The following is a 22,289-nucleotide window of genomic DNA, read 5'->3' on the forward strand; positions in this document are numbered from 1 at the left end:
TCCTTGAGCAGTTGGTAAATATTTCCTTATCCACACAGTTGCAGTTTATAGTCAGGGTCAGAGAAATGCTCTTACAGTCAGTCTTTGTGTGTTTCAGTCTTAACCTTAATGTAATAAAAGTCATTTCATATCCCAAGCTCATAAAGCTTATTTGGAGAGTTTAAAATAATTGCATGTTTTATGTATTGACTCATATATTTATATTATGAAGGCATGTGTACACACACATGCACCCTGTCACTCCTTTGCTGCCTCACCTCTCACTCTTGCTGTCAAACAGAGACACTCTTCGTCCCTGTCAGACACACACACATCTAAATGTAGAGCAGCATTAATTCTATAGCAGATGAATGAGCGTTTTCGGTGGTGCTTCCCTCCTGGGAGTTACAGCGTTGCTATTTCAGCTGCGGTGTAAGAGGGGTGGGGGGGCCTGCTGGGTCTGACCGCAGAGAGAGGGCCGCTGCTGGAGCTGTGGCCGAGGCCCCTGCTACTGACCCGGGGAGCAGACAGTAAACCCTGGGTTTATGGTAGTTCAGAATGCGGTGGGTCCTCAATGTGAGAGCTCTTGTATCACATACAGAAGTAGGTTAGACAGCAGAGGCGCCCTGGAAGAGAGGGTTTTATGTGAATCTACAGTGCTCAGTGCTCACTGATCTGGTGCATCTTAACTGAGGGCAGTGGTGGAATGTAACTAAGTACATCAAGTACTGTACCTAAATTTTGAGGCAGTGGCGGACTCAGGCTGTCTGAGGGGGCAAGGGTGGAATAAATAATCGGGGCACCAGCGAGCAACTTTTCTAGCATGTAGGGCAGCCTATGGCACTTCATCACGTTTTCTCCATTTTAAGGGCACCCATTAGTGCACTGCATCTCCTTTTCTTTACTGGAAGGGCACCATAGACGGCACTGTATCATGTTTTATCTATCATAGGGGCATCCAAGAGGGCAATTCGTCATGTTTTCTCCACTGAAAGGGCACCTTAGAAGGCACTGCATCATGTTTTATCAATCATAGGGGCATCCAAGAGGGCAATTCGTCATGTTTTCTCCACTGAAAGGGCACCGTAGAGAGAGCACTGTATCATGTTTTATCTAGGGCATCCAAGAGGGCACTTTTGCTGCATTACTCAGGTCTCAGGACCTCTCAGGTTTATCTTGTGACCCAGTGGAGGGGCCCGACACCATAGGTTGGGAACCACTGGACTAAACTAGCTGTACATAAAGTAGTTGAAACTAGCTCCACCTCAACCAATTACAACAGTAAAATACATTGATACATCAGTATCAATGACCTAATATTGTAATATATAATAAATACATATACACATAATAATAATATATACATTTTGATACTTTCTCTTGGATTTTGAATAAAGGATTTGTAGTTGTAGTGGGGTATTTCCACATTGTGGTACTGGTACTTTTACTTAAAAGATGAGTACGTGCACTGACTGGAGAATTCTAAAAAAATGTAGACTGCATTGTAGAGTTTTGAGTGCAATAGCGTGTCCTATTCTTTCACAGATTATGAATTACAGAACTCAAATACGTCCATAACTAGGTGACAGAAGTTGTCCATTCAGTCCCTGACTCACCTGATGAGTAAGGGCTATGGGCCCCCAAAAAACATGAAAACATCAGGGAGTCATGGTAACAAGGGGGATTTACTGAAAAAGACATGTCGGCTTGGCCAGCGTTTAGTTTATTATGTCTGTCAGGTAAAACACAAGATGATTGTGTCCCCCCCTTTGTGGAAAGTAAGTCTGTACAGGGGGGCAAACACACACACAGTTGCCTGGTGATTAGCTACTGTTTCCACATGTGCCACAGCAACCAGAGAAAATGACCAGATGACAAAAGACAAAACCTGCCTGTGTCCATTATGGAATTCGCACTGTGTTTGCAGCGGGAGGGGAAACAGTGACGATAAGTTCGGGGTTTGGAATTAACAGAGAGTTGGTTTGTGTTTTAATCCCCCCATAAGGAGTCACCTGTGAACAGTTAGAGTCAAGAGAATGGGGCCACTTTTGCTGGCAGGCCCCACAGAGGAGGAAGATCTGGTTTAAGTTAATGTATTTTTGACCAAAGCCATGTTACCAGGTAAGAGGGCATGCAGACAGTCAACAACCTTTAAACCTGCAGTAGGGAGCATGTTTTTGGCATCATTTGGGCAAAAAATCCCATAATAACCTTTCAGCATATTGTAATTCAAGTGCTTCGGCTGGTGGGCGGTGCTTGGTATATCCTCAACTGATCTCAACATGGCTGCCGGGTCACAAACTTTCTCATTTTACAGCTAAACAGTACACTACAAGATGTTTCTGAAAACAGTTGAGGCGAGAAATAAGCATTACAGTAACAGAATATGGATTCATATTTGATCGGCGCTGCCTAGTTTGACAGTTTGATCGGAGTTTGCGAGTGATTGACAGCTGCTCAGAGACGTCAGGGTTCCAGCTCGGCTCTGATTGGTTGTTTTCCTCCGGTCTGTGAAATCTTGCAGATGCCATCAGGAGCACACCGGAGGACACAGAGGCACATGATTATTTTCAGATTACCTGTCTCATGCACTATACTGTCAGGATATAGTGACCGTTTTCTAATAAAAAATGTCATCACATTTGCTACCCACTATACTGCTTTAAGTGTTTGGATGAATCATTGACAAAGGAATGACAGGATTCATATATAAAATACCAACATCATAACTATTATAACACTTGAGATAAAAAAAGATTGTATTATTATGATAGACTGAAGATTTAGTACCATAACCAATAGGTGCAATATGAGTGCAGTAAACTATAAAAATCTCTGCAAGAATATAACAGAATTAAGTGTACTGTTGGATGAATCATTGACAAAAGAATGACATGATTCAAATATAAAATACCAACATCAGAAGTATTATAATACTTGAGATAAAAAAAGATGATATTATTATGAGAGACTGAAGATTTAGTACCATGACCAATAAGTGCAATATGAGTGCAGGAAACTATAAAAAGTCTCTGCAAGAATATAACAGAATTGCTTATTTTTGCGTTTTAGAGTTTAACTTGTACAACATTGGAGGAAAAAAAACTAACTTTCTGCTCATAGGCCTACTACTATACACTCGCACGAGCTCAGATGCGCGCGCGGAGGGTCTTGGCACGAGCTAGTGTGGGCCGTTTGGAGAGGCGTGGTGATGGGCGGCCACTCTCCAAGAGCAGCCAAGTTGAGGATAAAATGTGGATAAGTGATGCTTTAGCGGCTTTGGTGCAAGAATCCCGAAAGAAGAAAGACCCACTCTCTCTCTCTCTCTCTCTCTTGCTTTCTCTCTTTTTCCTCAAACGAAGTGAAGCGACCACATCACATCTTTTGATTTATGTCATATGGCAACCAGCGACAGACACCACCACCACCACCACCACTTCTCCACCTGAGTTCTGCAACTGAAGGAGGACTTTTCTTCTTGCTGCTGAAGTTTTTTCTCCCAGCCAGATCTCTGTCAGGATCTCAAGAAGCAGGGCTGCATTCCAATTCATTAAAGGTAAATTATTTCCCAAGTCTCCGTTAAATCACACCACTCCATTTCTATTTCAATATGCATTACTCTCTCCACGTTTTCCATTAGGCATTGGCACGTTATATCAGCTTCTGTCAGCATTGCAGCATGCACCAAAAAAAGTTCAACTGGAAATGCATGCAGTATTGTGATGAATGCATTGTGCATCATTCTGTGCACTTTTTATTACAGCTTAATGGGAATTGATGCATGCTCCAAAGCTGTCTTCCTTTTTTTATTTATATTTAGGGAAAAAAGTTTTAAAATCTTAAAAGGAAGTTCAACACTATAGTAGTGATTTCCTTAATCCACACTTTCACTAGTCATTCCGCCAGTTTTCCCCCCAGTGAACTCCATGAGGTTACCGGAGGCAACTGGAAATGCAGTATTGTGAATGCATTGTGCATCATTCTGTGCACTTTTATTACCGCTTAATGTGAATTGATGCTGCTTCAAAGCTGTTTTTTTTTTTATTAAAGTTTTAAAATCTTAAAAGGAAGTTCAACACTAGTAGTGATTTCCTTAATCCACACTTTCACAAGTCATTCTGCCAGCTTTCCCCTTAGTGAACTCCATGAGGTTACCCGAGGCACTGCACCAAACCCAAGTGTCTGCAAGCCAAAACGCGCTGTCCTCACCAAGTTCAATATTGACCTCAGCAAATTTGATACAGAAACTCCAGCTCCAATCCTTCACAATAATAATCCTGTTTGGCTCTCTCCTCTCGGCTCTTCTCCAGCTAACACTGTAGAAGAAGAAGAAGAGTCTTGCTGCGCTGGCCACTGAGTTTGAGAGGAATCGACACCACCATCACCATCACCATCACCATCTCCAGGATGAGGCATGTATCTCTGAGGGGCGTGTCCCTGCTCCTGCTGCTCCAGACCGCCACCTCCATGGTGATGCTTCCGAACTCCACGGGCTGGGAGCAGATCCTGGACAAGTATCTGGACGAGGAGGGGGATTGGTGGGAGGCCAAGCAGAGGGGGAAGAGGGCCATCACCGACGGCGATGCTCAGCTCATCCTTGACCTTCACAACAAGCTCCGAGGCCAGGTTTATCCTCCTTCGTCCAACATGGAGCACATGGTAGGTGGATGGGAGGATGTCTGTTGAGATTTGATTCCCATTTATACTTCATTTAGTTAAAGGGACTGTTTGTAACTTTCAGAATTGCTTGTTAACAGCGACACCTGTGGCCGTTAAGTCAACGAAAGTCAGCGTCGGGCTCGCGCTTGTGCTCGCTCTAAATAGAGATGAACGAGCATCGCTCAAAACAGTGAGGCGACACACGTCAGCTAAAACCACAATATAAAACCTCCGGGGCTGAAGCAGGAAAAGAAACGTTATCGTCTCCCGACTTTACTAGATATTCTCACAGCTAAACGAACTCTCCTGCAGTGTGTAGTGTGCACGCATGCACATGTAGAGGTGGAGCGAGACAGCGAGAACACGCGCGTTGTGTGAGTGAAGGCAAGCAGGCAGCGGAGCAGGCATATGCGAGCGCGCATGGGATCCCGACCCGGTAGATTTATACATGTAAAAAGTTACAAACAGTCCCTTTAAAACGCTTTGACCCCATTCTGAACTCCCTAAGAGTCTTGCACACTCGTGGAGCGTATAGCTTAGCGAGCTGACCCAGTCACCAGACCCGGCTGGCACTTGTCCCTATTGGCTCACACACACACAGGCAGCATCTAAGCACCTTCACACATGAGCCCCACACACACACACACACACACATATGCCTGCACCCATGTGACTTTGGTTGTTTTGCCAGAAGAAAAGAATTCCACCAACTCGCCAATGATCACATTACTACTGCGTTTTTTTGTTTTTTTTTACTCATGCCGAGAGATTTGTTTGACTTTATCCTTTGGCCATCACGTGTGTGTACAGCGCCAGATCACTTTTCACAGTGCAATTAGAATCAGAGCACGGCACCGGGGCTTGTTTTACCAGCTGTCTAACCCCCCACTAAACACACACAGGAACACCACACCTTGTGAAAGATCTGGAACTTTTCCAAATGCACTACATGTGTATAGGCACTGCTGCTTGACCGCCACAGTGCATTGCCACCAACGGTACTTACTGTTAGGAGGTTAAAAATCGATACAGTGTGTAGAAAGTAATGAGGTTTTATCATCCTTTCATCTCCACTTAAAGAGCTGCAGAACAAAAGGCAGTATTATTCGACGGTAAAGGCAAATAAACAGTTCCTGCTGTGGGGCAATTGCTGGACTGTGTAATTGTATAATTGAGAGGTTGGACTTGAGGACCCCTCGTGTGCGTGTGTGTGTGTACATGTACGTGCACTCTGCCTGGCAGGCTTCTGGTCGAGGCACACTGTAGTGGAGAAATGCTGAGCCAGCAGCTCCTTTCTACTGTCTCCAGTTACAGTTTTTTTTTTTTTTTAGCTCCAGGGGCACCCAGGGGTGAAATATGGAGAGGCATGCAACAAGAGTATGTAAGGTGAGAGAAATAGCATGAAGGCTAGCAAGGAATACAGTAGGTCAATAAAAAATAGAGGTGTAAAATTGATAAAGGAGGGTTGCATATAGAAATGAGAAGCAATGAGAGAGGGAGGGATGGAAAAAAAAGGTCTCAAAATAGTTGAAAAGAAGATGTGGAGAATAAGAGTGAGGCAAGCAAGAGCAATAGAAACATTTGGAACCTTTGGACATACTATGTATTGGCACATACTCAAGTTTTTTCTGGCATACTCAATGGTAGTATGGGTATTGAAACGCACATAACAGCTTGGAAGGATACATGCTGAAATCTTATTTGCAGATCTGTCAGGCAAGAATAACTGTTCAGATCTCATGGATTTTCAATGGTTTTCTGCGCTTTTATTTTGAAATGGGGCTCCATACTTCTCAGTTTTTTCCTTCTGTCTGTGTTGAACCGCTGTCACCTTTCAGAAACCTCACAGCTTCACCGTACTGGAAGACTTCATAGACATGCTCCCTTGCTCTCCATACACACTCGTGCATGCAGATGCACACACACACACACACAAATCCCCAAGTGCCCATACACAGCCATTTGCCCATCAGTTCTGTTATTGTCTGCCATTGTATTAAACCATAACCCGGCTGACCCTCTGTGGCAATCATCACAGAGACGTCGGAGATAACATCAATTCAAATCCCCATCTTTCCTCCCCCCCTTCATCCGTTTCCTTTTCTTGCCCTCTCTCTCTCTCTCGCCGCCTCCCTCCCTCTCTCTCTTATCCCTGTGGCTCCGTTCCCATTCTGTCATTATCCAACACAGAGAGGCCCCAAAAAATTCCCCGGATAAGCATTCACACTCCGTAGCGATCCGCCGAAGATTCAACGCACCTTCAGTACAGCGGTTCTGCCTCTCACTCAAATGTTGACCCACAGGTATAAACAGAGAAGTGTCAGTGTTTGAAGCTCTCCAAGACAAACAGATGGCATCATGGGAGAAAGGGCCCCCGCCCGCCTTGATGTTTAACTTGGCTTTGCTGGGCTGCGCTCTGGGTCTGAGGTGACGCTGATGTTAGTGGTTTAAGATAAAGCTATATTGGCAGGTTTCTGTTCGGGATGAGTCTGCCATTTCAATTTATTGTTGGATGATGTGGCTGTCCAATTAGACAATAATTACGGTCTAGACTAATAAATTAGCCTTGAATTAACTTTACCCGAGAGGCTTAATTAAATAATGTGGGCAAGCGTGTGAAACAGACAGCTTCAATGTTAAGAGAAACTGGTCTGGATTAAATAAAATTGCCAAAAGTGCTCAAAACACGTCCACTGGCTTCTAAGAGCAGCAGCTGAATACCATAGTATGAAAAAAAAATGTCCCAAATAATATACTGTAACTCCTAAGAGTGCTCCAGTCCACATCCAAGGTCACGCTCCAGTGAAGCAAAAAGGACAACAATGTCCCAAAATAGCAGAGATGCCACCCTAATGTCACAAAACTGGACCCTCACCTGCATCGGCTGCATCCTGTCCACAAATATCACCAACAGGAGAGGCAACAAGGCGTATCCGTGTGTGCTTGATGCAATGGCAAGAATGTAAACAGAGCTCCAAATGCACTTTAAAAAGAAAGAACAGCGCCTTCCACGTACACTTCAGGGAGCACGGTCGTAAAACTTTGCAGAGATGCAAAACACATGTAGATCGAATTGGCAAATTCCAATGATCTCACAAATATCTGCTTTAAGCCCAAGAGGACGATCGCCTCTACCTGCGAGCTGATAGCTGATAGGCTGATATTTGCTCTTTGTTTATTATTGAGAATAGAGGCTACAGGAATGAGTCCTATAACCCAGAAATGAGTTTGCATTTTAGCACTTCCGGTTCCCTCATCTGGAAGTCAATGGGTTATTTGAATGGGATTTTAGTTAGATGCCTGCAATAAGGTCTGTGGTTAACACAAGCTTAAGAAATTTCATCAATAAATACCCCACTTAAGAATTTTGAAGCTTTAACGTGTCTTAAAAAAGGCGGTTGCTAACAAGTTGCTAAATGAGGCTACTAAACGTCATCAACTTTACAGCCTAGTTGTGTATACTTGCGCTCATGCGACCGTGGTGTAGTTCTTTTATAGCCTAACTTCTGGCGATTGCATTTACAATTCAAAAATCATAACAGTGGTGTCATTTGTGGAGATAATCTTGCTGAACAAAACGTTTAAGTATCATAAATGTTTGTTTGCCACAGAGATTATTTTCTGCAATAATCTAAAACCCAATGGAAAAATCCCATTGGCTTTTTATCGAGGGAACCCAGGGTGATGTTAACTTCCAGGTTGGCCTACAAAAACACGTCATCCCTCGAGCACTCTATGCTGACGCTGCTATTATCATTTCAAAGATATTATAAATCCCAATATCAGACCACCATTTCACCTGTGTGTCTTACATATGATGCCCATTAAATGAGACAGTTTCCTGTTCAAGTCAAGCCTGCAATAATTGGCTATGCTGTTCTGGTCAAACTATGTTCCTGTTAGAACATGATAATGGCAGATAATGGTATTCGCTGGTTGACCAAATTTAGACAATGGTCAGCCCCGGGGGCCTCTGATGTGAATTGATGTGGGCTGGAATGCGCTGCATGAAACATTGCATATTGCCGTGGGAAATTATAGTAGTAGTTTGGGCAGGCAATAGATCACTTTTCCTAATCACCCCTTTGCATCCCTATCTTCTCTCACACCATCTTATCACACCTTCTCTTCTCTGCCAGGTTTCTCAACTTCGCATATCTTTCCCCTTGCTTTCTTAGCATTTCTCTGCATGCACCATCGATTATGAACAGGAAACCCAAACTTGCAAAGGAAGTACACCTCTGTACCCTTTGGAATGCAACCAGATGACCAAGGAAGAGGGGGGGTAAAAAAACCTGGCCACAAATGAAGTGTTAAGCGAAATACACAATGCTGTGTGCGCTGCGCTGAAAGACTTTAGCAGGGGAGGTGTTTTTCTTTACGGGCCCCAGCAGAAGTGCGGTCAGGGTGGGTGGGGGTCTCGGTTACGAGGCCTCCCCTGCTGGGCTAACTGTGCAAACAACAGCAGCTTGACAAGCTGGCTGCACCACATTCAACAGCTGAAAAATATGTGTCTCGGTCGACACTTTTCCGAGCCTGCTTTCTCTGCAAGTTTGAGGACGATGGAATGAGTGTAGCTGGAAGGGTGCTGCTTGTATTTATCATTATTTAAGACATTGACACTGTAGCCACTCAGAGAGTTTTGGTCACTTTTGGCTTGAAACCTACTGTAGTTGTGGCCACAGCTAAACGTTTTCAGACCCATAGCCATTCATTAATGGTTAAAAACCATCGTGTTGACCCCCGCTCAAGCACAAAACGTCCTATGTGCTGCGGTTTGCAGATTGTTTGGCAGTGACCACAGCTCAATGCGATGTGTTTCAGTCTGCTTATCAGTGTAAACATTGATTCTTTTTTTCGTGCAAGGAGGTCACTTGTCGAGAAAATCGAAGGGGAAAATGATGTTGCAAGAAATGAAGGTTATAACTGAGCTGCATTTCTCCATTATTGATGGCTTAAATCTCTTCAATGTTTCTGTTTTGGCACCGTACGTTGGCAAAAAGGGATAACCAGGGGAAAAAACAGAACACATATGACAATACTGACACGTTTATTTGCAGCTCACTTCCAACAGAGGTCATTTGTGAGCAGAGATAGAGTTTCAGGTAAACAAATTCTCTTTCCTGTTTTAGCCCTGGCTCTGTCAGTCATCATTTGGCCTTATTGTGCAAGACAGACCACAGGCAACTCTAAAACAGATTGCTGTAACGCCGATACATTCCCTCTTTGCACGTGTAGAGTTAAACGAAAAATATACTCCACACCTCCAACAGTTTATTTGTTCTATACAGTTATGTAACATTTCTGCGAGGCTTTGTGTTGAAATCTGACATAAAACACTGGGCATATTACCCTGGCGTTGTCGATTTAAACAAATAAGTCCTCTCGACAGCTAGCTGGATTCCCAGAAAGAGTTAATTTGCAGCGCTGCCAGACATCCTGTTGTTAGGTAGGTGTGTGTGTGTTTCGGGAGTAATGCAGAGAACAGCAGTTGTTTCTGGTGGGACTGTAAGTGGGTGACGGGCGAAGGAGGCAGGGGAGTTATTTCAGTGTCTGTTATTGGATGAGATTTCAGTGAGGGTAAGCTATGACTTCCAGGACCCAATGTGTGAAACTTGAAAAACTTCTGACACCTTCGCTTATGCTAACCCACACACTCATGCACACACACACGCGCAAACTAATTGACTTCCTCGTAAGGAACCTGTTACATTAAATATGCCGCGCTGAAGGTGAAAGTGAAGGTGTGCAATTAAAGGAACATACAGTGTCCTTCAGAGGAATTACAGCTGGTGTTATTCTAACGTTTTTTGTTTTTTTTAACGGTAGAATGTAGGTCAGCAGAGAGGAAGGACACTCTTTGCATTCCCAGAAAACCCCAGAATGGGAATATGATCCCTTAGTATCCAACCAGAGGCAATCTTAACTGAGAGGGCAATTCAGAGAGAGGTAAAGTGAAACAAAAGCTTGCACCCAGACATCTCACCAGAGACATATGGAAGGTATTACTTAAGGAAAAACAGCTTTTTGCATTTTTCGAATAACACCCGATCCTACGGGAAAACCCATCTGGGGAAAGTCAGCTGAGCAGCAATAAGAGAGTCAAAAAGCTCTTTTTACAGCAGCAGAATGGAGCTGCACTTAGTTTAGAGATTAGTACAGTTACTTAGCCATAGCAGCTCCTAGTAGTCCCTATTACTTATCATGAAAAGTAATCCTTGTCCAGTATGTGTTTGAATACCACCCTACATCATTGACAGCTGAACAAACCCTATAAGGCAGTGAATATCTCCAGTTTCACACTAGCCGTTTCTTATGGCCCGTTAGTATTATATATACAATATAAGCAGCTCTGTGTTGCACTGGGTTGGTTTGTTTCGACTTCTTATCAAATATAATCCTGAAAACAACTTCATATTGTTTTTCCATCTCGTCTCCTGTGCAGGTGTGGGACACAGAGTTGGAGCGTACGGCAGAGGAGTGGGCAGAGACCTGTCTGTGGGAGCACGGACCTGCCGGTTTACTGCCACAGATCGGACAGAACCTGGGAGCACACTGGGGAAGGTACATTAATAAGTCAATATACACAGTTTCTGCATATAGGGCCTAAAAATTGCCGTGCTGAAAACATTTAAGGTCTTTAAAGTCAGCATGTGTGTGTTTGTGACTGACGGGAAGCTTGCGTCTAATTCTGTGTTGCCTTTTATTGTACATGGATAGGAATAGAATTTATGTATAATTTCGAGAGATAACTAGACTTCTGCACCTCCTCATGGCTCTGTTTTCAGGCTTTAAAAGATCTAGCCCATGACGGGAGACTTTGACCAATCACAGGTCATTTCATTGAGAGAGCGTTCCTATTGGCTGTGCTCCGGTCATGTTACCGGATCTTGGCGCGTTCTTCACCAGATTTCACAATGGCAGTGGCGTCACAAACTTTCTCATCTTACAGCTAAACTGTGCACTACAAGATGATTCTGAAAACATTTGAGGCGAGAAATAGGCATCAACGTAACATAATATTGATTCATATTTGATCAGCGCGGCCTAGTTTGACCGTTTGGTCAGAGTTCGCGAGTGATTGACAACTGGCTCTCATAGACAGCAGATGGATAGCAGACCTCAGATCAGCTCTTACTGGTTGTTTTCCTCCGGTCTGTGAAATCTTGCAGATGCTGTTAGAAGCACCGGAGGACACAGAGGCACATGATTTTGTTCAGGTTACCTATTTCATGTATTACTGTCACGATATAGTGACCATTTTATAAAAATAACTTTTTTTAATCATATTTTCTCCAATCTCGCCTACTTCAGCTTTAAGAAATCAATAATTTGACACAAAAATGGTCCTCCAAAGTCCAACCAATCAGAATGGCATCCATAGCAACAGTCTGTTATACATAGCAACGGTCTGTTATAAAGAAATAACAGACCGTAGAATGCAGTGATTGACCGATCAGTTTTGCGTATTCAACAAAAAGAATATGTATAACATGTGAGTTTAGCACGACTTCTGGCTAGCTTTTTTTGCCAAGTGCACTGTTATACTTTATGTGACAAATTTAACCACAAAATGCATTAAATCCACTCGTTAAACTCCCCATAAACCTTGCCTTTTTAACATTATATTTGTGCACTGATTAAACGAACAATATATAATGCAGGCTAGGCTATTAAGGTTTTGAAGCAAATTTCCCTAGTGGCCAAACGGTGGAATTACAACTTCCGGGTCCTCATGTCATAAAAATAATTTATCACTCGGCAGTAAAGCCATTCTGGCTTCATGCGCCATTGAGTAACTCTCAACGGGAGCTCGCCTCCAGCGCTGTATCCACTTCTCTTTGTACATCCATGCGTAGAACACATTACATCCACTCATTACATGTTGTAGTAGCATTTCAATAGGTGTTGTGTCATGTTCACACAGAGGACATATTAATATGAATTTGCTACATTTATGTGTTCATTTGTTTGTTCATTTTGTTCACTCAGCCCCCCATAGAGCATCTGAAAACAGCACCGCTTCACATAAGAGACTCTTGTTCCACATCTAATCATACCACTTCACAGTCAAGATGTCCGCTTGATTATAATTAGATTAACTAGCAACACCTGGTGCCAAATCAGTGTCAGTCCTTGGTCACTGCAATTTATTCAGAGAGCACAAATGTTTCATTGCCAGCTAGAAGCTCGATGGCAACAGATGTGTTTACATTGCTGTGGTTACCAATGGGTGCTAACTACAGATGGTAACTACATATGCTGAGTGTAGTGTAAATGACTTTATCCTTTTAAAGGGCCTTGAGTCATCTTGCCAGAAGTTATGATGTGCTTGCTTTATCTTTAACAACTACCTGTATCTCAGAACACATTTTGAAGAACATTTTTATAAACTTAGTGTTTTTATAAATGTAAATGGTTGATTAATATTCAAGCGTATCTTTTCCAAGAGTTAGATTGTTTTGCACAAACTGCATGGGTGTCATATATATAGGTTCTTGAAAGAGGATTTGCAGTAAGCAGCAAACAGCTTTGATGCATAATACTGACTCCCACGCCAAAAGAGACACAAGACAATAGAAATGTTTTTTTGGAACATTGTCATCAAAGGTACGCTTACTCATTTCTCCAGGTATCGTCCACCCACGTTCCATGTGCAGGCCTGGTATGATGAAGTGAAAGACTACTCCTTCCCGTACCCTCAGGAGTGTAACCCCTATTGCCCCTTCAGATGCTCTGGCCCAGTTTGTACTCATTACACACAGGTAGCTAGGTCTGGATCTTTACACTTTATCCTCTTTAGACTTTATTCTTTAGTGATTTAAAGGGGACCTATTATGCTTTTTTCCTTTCCTTTAGTGTGTTATGTAGTTTTTTGTGCATGTAAAATGTCTGCAAAGTTACAAAGTCCACACCAAAGGGAGTTACTCTCCCCCACAGAAAAACGGCTCCTGAACTGCCTGAAACACCTTGTTTGAAGTCCCGCCTTTTCTTCCGTAACATGGTGATGTCACCAAGTAACATATTTGCATAAGCTAGTTTGGCATGCCCTCAAACAAAGGTAGTTAGAGCGGAGCTGGAGCGGAGTCCGAAGAGTGTGTTTTGATTGACCAATCACAACAGAGTGGGCCAGCTGGCCAATCAGAGCAGAGCTGGGCGGAGCTCAAACAGAGCGTTTCAGACAGAGGGTGAAAAGAGGTGCTGTAGCACAGCCGGTATAAGAAAAATAAATCATTTTTTTTTTTTATATTAAAGCATGTAAACATGTTCTAATAGAAGCCCAAAATACAAGTATGCACCTGAAAATAAGCATAATAGGTCCTCTTTAAGACTCAATAATCAGTTTTTCATGGTCTGCCGTGTCATTCTTTTGCAGCTGGTATGGGCCACCAGCAGTCGGATTGGCTGTGCCGTCAACATGTGTTACAACATGAATGTGTGGGGACAGATTTGGGCTAAAGCCGTCTATCTTGTCTGCAACTATTCACCAAAGTAAGCATATTTGTTGTAATGTTCAAAATTGTCACACACGCAAAGGGTTTGGAAAGAAATATGGGTTATTCATTTTGCTTATGTAGTATGTGTTCTGTTCAATAAGCCATGCTTGTTATATGATCTGAACAGGGGAAACTGGTGGGGCCATTCGCCTTATAAACATGGGACCCCATGCTCTGCCTGTCCTCCCAGCTATGGAGGAAGCTGCAAGGACAACCTCTGCTACAAAGGTATGTGTGTGAGAAATAGAGAAAGCCAGAGTAAGAAAGCCTGAGGAAAAATATGCTTACTATTCCATGTTTTTGTGACTTTACTTGAAGATGACAGCTCCTACCCTCCACAAGAGGAAACGGAAGAAAACAACTTCATCGAGCCGGAGGCCCCCCGCACTCCACAGAAGCCCTGGTCTAGGGCCTCCAAGCCTGATCCTCCCAGTCTCCCCGCCCCGGCCCCCACCAAGCCCCCCACAGAGGACCTGCAGAAGAATGAAGTGGTCAACACACAGCAGATGTGTAAGCTGCCATTTAACAGTTTTTTCTGGATCTAGTTTCATCTGAAAATGGGGGGGTGTAGGATCTGGTTTAGGGTTTGGAGGTGCACAGAGTAGCAAGAAATATAGGATTATATATAAAAGAGAAAAGAAAATTGGGTCAAAACCCAATATCTTAGTGTTGAACAAGCAATAATAGATAAGAGGCACAAAAAATATACCTTGACTGGAAATATTTTTCAATTTATCTTAAATTGTCTTGATGTTCTGCAGCCTTTATCTGTCATTTCCCTGATCGACCCTGGCAGTTTCTGAAGTGTACTTAATATTGCAAGTCACTCTTTGGAGCAGGGAGGGGAGGTCTATTTTAGCATGATCCCCCCCGAGTGTGTGTTTGCTTTTGGCTGGCTGAGAGGGGCTGAGGGGTGAGAGGGGCTCGGTGCGGTTTTTAAATGGCTTCCTCTCTGCAGTGAAACGGGCCTGTACTTGTAAGCCGAGACGCTTCCTCCAGAACTGCTGACCACCCTGAACCTTGTTGCAGGAATTCTTCTCTTTGCTTCTCGAAGCATCACAACAACAGTCCTCGCTGGGTGTCACTCAACTCGGGCTTTTAAAAACTAGTCGTCTGCATCAGAGCAGCGTTCATGCATGTTGGTTCCCGTACGAGCTCTGAAAGGCCTTTATGTTCATGTTTTTCAGCTCAGCTTGTGACCTGTGACACTAAGCTTCGAGATCAGTGTAAAGGAACACCATGTAATAGGTACAGTTCAGATAAAATATAATAAAAACAACAAAACAGAATGGAGTATACAGTTCATTTCACCTTATTTTTTCGCATATTTACAGATACGAGTGTCCAGCTGGGTGCCTAGACCGAACAGGAAAAGTAGTTGGGACTGTACACTATGAAATGGTGAGTACACAAGTTGAGATTATGTAGTCAATATTATGCCAATTAAAAGCTGTGTGTCCTGTCAAAGTGTCCTTGAGAAAGCAGTGTCAGCAAAAGGCCTTTAATGAAAATTATGTTGTAAATAAAATATTTTATTTGCAGCAATCAAGTGTGTGCAGAGCTGGTCTACATGCCGGTGTCATAGATAATGATGGAGGATGGATGGATGTAACAAGACAAGGCAGAAAGGACTTTTTCATCAAATCCAACAAGAACGGAGTCCAGGCTCTTGGGTGAGACAATAATATTCATTTATACTGATGATATTTGGTAGAAAGATTGACAAAATATACTCACAATAAGTGAAAATAATGCAGTCTCATGTCAATGTTGTGTGTTTCCTCTTGACAGAAAATATCTAAGTGCTAATTCCTTCACAGTTTCCAGAGTAGCAGGTTAGTCTGACAATAATGTGACACTAATTATAGACATGTAACATTTTGTATGAAATTACTCATTTTAAGCTGGGTGTGTTGACACTCACTTTAATTCTTTCTTACAGTCAAAGCCATCACATGTGAAACCACAGTCGCACAGATGTGTTCGTACCAAAAGCCTGCAAAGCATTGTCCAAGGTATGAACCTGAATTTATTTAGTTGTTTTTTTTATTTAGTTCTCCAGCCTCATGTAGGTTCAAGTCATCACCCATGTCCAACTGTTCTATTTTAAGGTTGTACTGCCCGAGAAACTGCTTAGGAGAGAATCCTCACATATCCAGAGTAATCGGCACCAGAATATACTCTGATGTAAGTCCCTCTTTTTGAAGCTGAATTCACCACCAGGGTCATCAATATTTTTCATGAAGAGACCGAAATGAATCAGCATTTCTTACATTACTTTTCCTCTTGCACACCTTTTGCAGAAGTCCAGTATATGCCGAGCAGCGGTCCACTCTGGAGTAATCAGGAATGACGTGGGTGGTTACATCGATGTGATGCCAGTGGACAAGCGGAAACACTATATTGCCTCATTCCAAAATGGCATTTTCTCAGAGAGGTATGGGATGCTAAATCTAGCCAAGCTGACCTAAGTGGCTATTATGTGTGTGCAAATTGCCATGTGCAATTTTTAGGGCACATACAAACATTTTAAAATGTTTAACTTTCAGGGATAATTGTGCAATAAAAACTTCACATTTACAGTAAAACCTATTACCCCTATTTTAACAGCACTGAAGATAGTGGTACCTTAAATTGGTAGAATAAGCAGTTTTATGAACAGGACAACAAATATATTTAATTTCAATAAAAGAGAATAAATAGAACATAAATGAAGTGTAAAAAACTAAATCAGAGGGTGTTTAAACTTACTATCATAGAATCCATTATTTAGGGAGATTACTGGTCCTATGTAAGTATTCAGTCTTACAACTTGGTTGGAAAGTGAAGGGGTTAATTTGCTGGGGCTCAGAGAAGAGGAATGAGAAATCAATGGCTCTCAGGTAGAGAGAAATTCATCCACTCTGCTTTCCCTTGTGAACCTAATCTTTTCAAGATGCAGGCAGTTGGTTACATCTCTCATGCAGTGCGCATGGGAGGGTGATTACCATGCTCCCAGTTTAAAATAATGAATTGCTTGGCAATTAGTGCCGAAAACATGAGTGCATCTTAATGTAGTTCTGGGAGGGGGTTTGTTTTTTGGTATTAAGTCAAAAAGGGCAATCAGCAGCAGACAAGGGGTCTAAAGCTTAATATAGTGGATCGGATAAAGAGAAAAACAAACAAACAAGAATGCAAAGCAGTGAAAAGCCAAAGCATTTGCATTGGGGAAGAGGGATCCTGCCAGCATCTACCAAAGGGGATACATATAAGGTCAAATTTTAGACAGTTTTAGCTTAGTCCAACCAATTTGGTGGATAGACTAATTGTCAGGGGAAACGGGGGGGGAGGGACGCAATTGCGGACCAGGGGAATCTTAAAGTTAATCCCGAAGGATAACCACAAAAATCGCAAGCGATTTAAAGGGAGGGGAAACAGCAAATGAAAACAGGCCTAAAAGGAAGGCTCCCTACACTCAATATATCTCGAAAAGTCTAAAACTAAAACACCGCTGCCGAACAGCTGACTAGAACATAAATGAAACAAAAAAAACAGCGAAGGTAGGCCACACAGACCTAACCCACTCTAAGAGACTCCAGCTCTGAGAAGAAGCTAAATGGTGAGTGAATCCCACAGATAGGTTCATGTGGTACTTCTGCAGATTCAAACACCCCTACACAGACAGAGCAAAAACAGGACAGCACTCTCACTACATCTGACAAAGAGACAATCGGTCAGCACCTGAGCACTGAAACTAGGGGTAGATATAGGCTTAAACCACCTGATCCTCATCAGGGACAATTAGGCTCCACAGCTGCCTCTCGTCAGAGATAGTTAACCCAACCAGCCTGCTTAGTGGCAAGTGACCCTCAACTAATGCTAGATAAGGTTGAAAAATGCATGAGGAGAAGGACTGAGGACTTCTTCCCATTATTTTTGTGAAAACATGCATTTTAAATCAGTCTCCTACCACTATCTAACCAAACGTGACGGAGAATGCGAACAGGTGGAATTCAGTTAGGTGGAAGTTGAGTTTAATTGTGTTATTCTCAAGTTATAATAAGTTATTCTCATCATTATCAGACATTTCTGAAAATATGTCTTTTAATTTATTTCTTAATTTAGTTTCTAAGATTAGTCTTAGGCAGGTTACAATTAGTGATAATTGTTAAATTGTCTCTCGGTAGTGTGTGATTAATTGTTTTAATACAGTAAAAGTTGGAAACTAAAGACTTTCTGCATATGAACCCACCCAGGGACAAAATCACTGAGACTATAAAGACCATGTAAACAATTTACAGTAAGAGCCTCACAATATTTGCAAGTAAAGGAGATAGCAGGTTTGCAAATAGAGCACTGCATCGTCGGCATAGAGGTGCACTTTTGCTTATATGGCCCCATCATTTTACCATTTCTACTCCGAAGAGGAGGGGCGACAGTAGACCACACTGTTTGGTGTCACCTGCTAACTCAGAGCAGGAAACAAGAGATGTCACTGGTTTCTACGGTGGCTACTGGAATGTTAAGAAGCTTAGGAGGAAATAAAACACCTACCCAATACAAATCTATACAGTGTAAAAATGCAGCTCTTCTGCATCAAGAAGACTGACTTTTTGAGACATATTAATAATGCTCGATGCCTCACTGATATTGAACAACGTACTGTTTTAATTAATCCTTTGGTCTGTGTGAATTGTTTCATGTTAATGATAATTCTCACCGTCATAACATGAGAAAGTTTGCGACCCAGCTGCTATGTTGGAAACAGTCGAGCCAAAACCAAGCAAAGCCCACCGGCTGAGAAAACCTTTACAGCTAAACAGTGTATTAAAATATGTTTCTGAAAACATCTGAGGAGAGAAATAGTTACAGACAGTAACAGAATCTTGATAAACATTTGATCAGCGCTGCTTAGTTTGACAGTTTGATCGGAGTTCGAGAGTTTCATGAGCAGTGATTGACAGCTGCTTTAGAGACTCCTTTGCTTTTTTCATAGATTATCTGTCTCATGCAGTACTATCAGGATATAGTGACAGTTTTATAAAAATAACTTTTTATCATATTTGCTCAAAGGTACCAACTGCAGCTTTAACAAAGGAGAGAGCTTGTGATTTCCTACAGAAGGAAAAGACTTTGCTGATGTTAATAAAGTAAGAGCATGTGAATCCATGCTGTACCACTCTACAACAGCATTAAGGTTACAGGTCCGTACCAGCCTCGGTTTAAAGCTTAAGTGACCCACATACTGTATAGTATGTTCTAGTTTTTTTTACAGATATTAAATTGCACCACCTTTGGGTCGTTCTGTGGTCTGCAGAATGACTATAGTTAACATGACCTGCGTAGAGGACAAACACAGTCTCATTTATTCTGTGGCCTTCCCTCTCTCTCTGTCCTCCCCCTGTCTTCCCTTGCCTCTCCACACCACATTTATCTTTGTCACTTTGCTGAGATGCCTGACGTCTGTTAGTATCTGCCCATCATTTATCTGTCTCCTTTAACTTCACAACATGTCTGTCTTTGTTGGATTAACACATGCAGGTCCCTTGTGTTTGTGTAAAAATGGCTGGTTTATCTGTTTTCTCAGGGAGCCTCAACCTCTATCTGTTTGTGTCCCATCTGTCATCAGAGTGTCAGACAACACACTGACGTGGACGTAAAAACCTGAAGTCTATCTGTTTGTGTGTGTATGTCATCCACGTCTCTCTGCAAAAGGCTGGGACTTGTTCTGTATCTGACACATGCCGCGCCCAGACTGACTCGTCTTTCTCTTCTTCCCCGCAGCCTTCAAAACCCTCCTGGAGGGAAGGCGTTTCGGGTGTTTGCTGTGATTTGAGTGCCCCGGAGGGCGGCTTCACCAAACAGAAAGCACACTCGGGCTGTTGAATAGGCGGTAATCAAGCCCTGTTGTCAAACTGAATGACTGAAATGTTTCTGGCTTTGCTACACTCCGGGGGTTAGAGGTCGTCTCCATGGCAGCGTAAACCCAGCAACAAAAACTTGACACATACACAATGAGAAACTGTCACTACTCACTCGCGTTGAGCTTTCAATTTATCATCCTTAGCAGGAAATTTCTGTAAATATCTGAATATTTTGCTGTACATATTTGTAAATAGCATTACACTTGTGTCTTTGTGCCATTACCTTGCCCTCTTAACAAATAGCTGTGTATGAATACTAATTATAGAAATCCTATGACATAACATTATAATGGCACTTAAGGATCATTTTTATTGTAATAAGTCTGGCACATTTTTACTGGTGCTCTGGAGAGGTTTCTTGACATATTTTGTACTTTTTTAATGATGGGGGAACAAATTGTCATGCATTTATTTTTATATGATTATGCTTTATATCAATATGATTTATAAAGGATGCTGCTATATGTTTTTTTTTTGTATTATTATTGTATTTGCCAGTGTGATGGTTTTTGTTTGTTTGGTTATTTTTTTCCATATAATGTGGTTTAGTTAAAACTCCCTGCAGGTCGGGAAGTACATTCATTCCTCAGAGTTGTTATCCTCTAAAAAAAAACATATGTGCCATTTTATTGGATGTCGCAAAATATAAAATATGAAAATATCATGTTTTCAGGTCATATCTATCCATCTTCCTTTGACATAGATAAACAGAGGCAATACTATGCAACAGTTTTGTAGGGGAATGGCAATTTTTAATCAACAGATATATTTGCTCATATCTTTTACCAGCTCTCAGCTTTCTTTTAAGCTGCAATCAATATAATTTGCAATTCATTGCATTTTGTCACTGTTTCTTTGTGCATTACATATTTTTTCCTACCTCAGGTTGTTAGGAAAAGTCCATTTTGCAATAAAATATTACAACCACCACAGCTGTCTCCCAGACCTTTACTTGTGACATTTAAATCACTCAAAGTCAACGTGATGCTTTTCGCATAGACATAATTACATTTGGACTATATTCACTTAAATGTAGCATACAGCTGATTGTAATATTATTGACTTTTATTATCATAAAACAGTGTTCGAAAACATTTCAAGTAGCCAGTTTTGGAGTCACTGTCCAAAAATTGCAATCCCACGAAATGCAAAATTCAGCTTCAAAATTGACAAATGTCTCCTTCAAACATATGTTAGTATTGGATTTCCTGCTGTAGATCTGTGGCGGCTGTGGTGATAGGGAGGCGCTCCATATTCATTCCTATTCTTGAAGATTTCTTGTAAGTAACATGATCGTACTGTAACTCAGACGTATGTTTGCTTAACCTCAAAACACCACGCTGCCTCAGACTCATTTCACCTCAAACACAGTCAAAGATAAATCTGGGATGAGTATTTTGAAGTTGCAGACTTTTACGGGAAATGCTCTCTTTATGGTCTAAAAATGAAAAAAAGCTATACATACATATCTTAAAATGATCAAATACTGGCACTCTGAAACTGGGAAGCCATGTCCACAGAAGGCTGTCAGTGCTCCTGGATCAGTTCAGCTGATATGGCTCATAATGCCCTCATATTAGAGCTGACAATCTGCTCTAAAACCTCATTGGCATTGAGTCATTTTGCATTTGCTCTAACCCAATGGATAAGCATGCCGAGCCAAAGATCAAAGTACCTCAGGGAGTCACTGAAGTGGTAGGTTTTGTGGGAACCCAATCCCCTGGACTTCCAGATCCATTGCTCCATTTGAGGGAGAAGACCCGAACGTCAAAGTCTCGCAGGATGTGGCACCCCCCCCGCTTCCCAATATCCATACTGGTTATTCATTCAAACCTTGGAGAGCGGAAGCGTTTTGATTTTTAAATGTCCCTGCCTTCCTCTTAGGGCCCGTCACCAGGGAGCGGAGTCGTCACTCCTCATTTGCTTTTGAGCAGCAATGGAGCGAAATGACCAATCCGTAATGGGTTCCACCATATCCATGTCCGACAGTGTTATGATGTCTGGAGGGCTGCAATAGGTTGTGACTCAGGCTGCCAGTCTTTGTTATTCCCCAGACAAGTGCTACTAAATCTTACATGATGGGTTGAATATACAACTTTACTGGCCCGTTGACACCAATGTGGCACAATATTAAGAGTTTTATGGGTGTGCATGTGTGGGAATAGTAATCACACATCTATCTGCATTAGCAGATTTAATTGCACATGTGGGAGAGAACATGCCACATGCACACTGACCCTCTCAACATATG

At 42.1% G+C, this 22,289-nt stretch overlaps 1 protein-coding gene across 1 annotated transcript; it reads left to right on the forward strand.

Annotated features, from left to right (window-relative positions):
• The first annotated feature begins 3,188 nt into the window (after positions 1–3,188).
• On the forward strand, positions 3,189–20,966 carry crispld1a (cysteine-rich secretory protein LCCL domain containing 1a). Its single transcript, XM_037756212.1, has 15 exons — positions 3,189–3,535; positions 4,290–4,638; positions 11,084–11,202; positions 13,271–13,403; positions 14,015–14,130; positions 14,263–14,363; positions 14,454–14,645; positions 15,323–15,383; positions 15,470–15,536; positions 15,678–15,808; positions 15,927–15,970; positions 16,078–16,150; positions 16,247–16,322; positions 16,439–16,572; positions 19,899–20,966. The coding sequence occupies exons 2-15, from the start codon at positions 4,387–4,389 to the stop codon at positions 19,948–19,950; spliced, it is 1,551 nt and encodes a 516-aa protein (XP_037612140.1). The 5' UTR covers positions 3,189–3,535; positions 4,290–4,386; the 3' UTR covers positions 19,951–20,966.
• The last annotated feature ends 1,323 nt before the right edge of the window (positions 20,967–22,289 follow it).

Source organism: Sebastes umbrosus, chromosome 21 (genome assembly GCF_015220745.1).
Source record: "Sebastes umbrosus isolate fSebUmb1 chromosome 21, fSebUmb1.pri, whole genome shotgun sequence".
NCBI classification, from domain to species: domain Eukaryota; kingdom Metazoa; phylum Chordata; class Actinopteri; order Perciformes; family Sebastidae; genus Sebastes; species Sebastes umbrosus.

Excerpts from the sequence above, each read along its gene's own strand:
- crispld1a (XM_037756212.1), top strand. The coding sequence starts at position 4,387 with ATGAGGCATGTATCTCTGAGGGGCGTGTCCCTGCTCCTGCTGCTCCAG. Across the intron at positions 11,203-13,270 it reads CTGGGAGCACACTGGGGAAG|GTATCGTCCACCCACGTTCC; the intron begins GTACATTAATAA and ends TCATTTCTCCAG. Across the intron at positions 14,131-14,262 it reads GTCTGCAACTATTCACCAAA|GGGAAACTGGTGGGGCCATT; the intron begins GTAAGCATATTT and ends TGATCTGAACAG.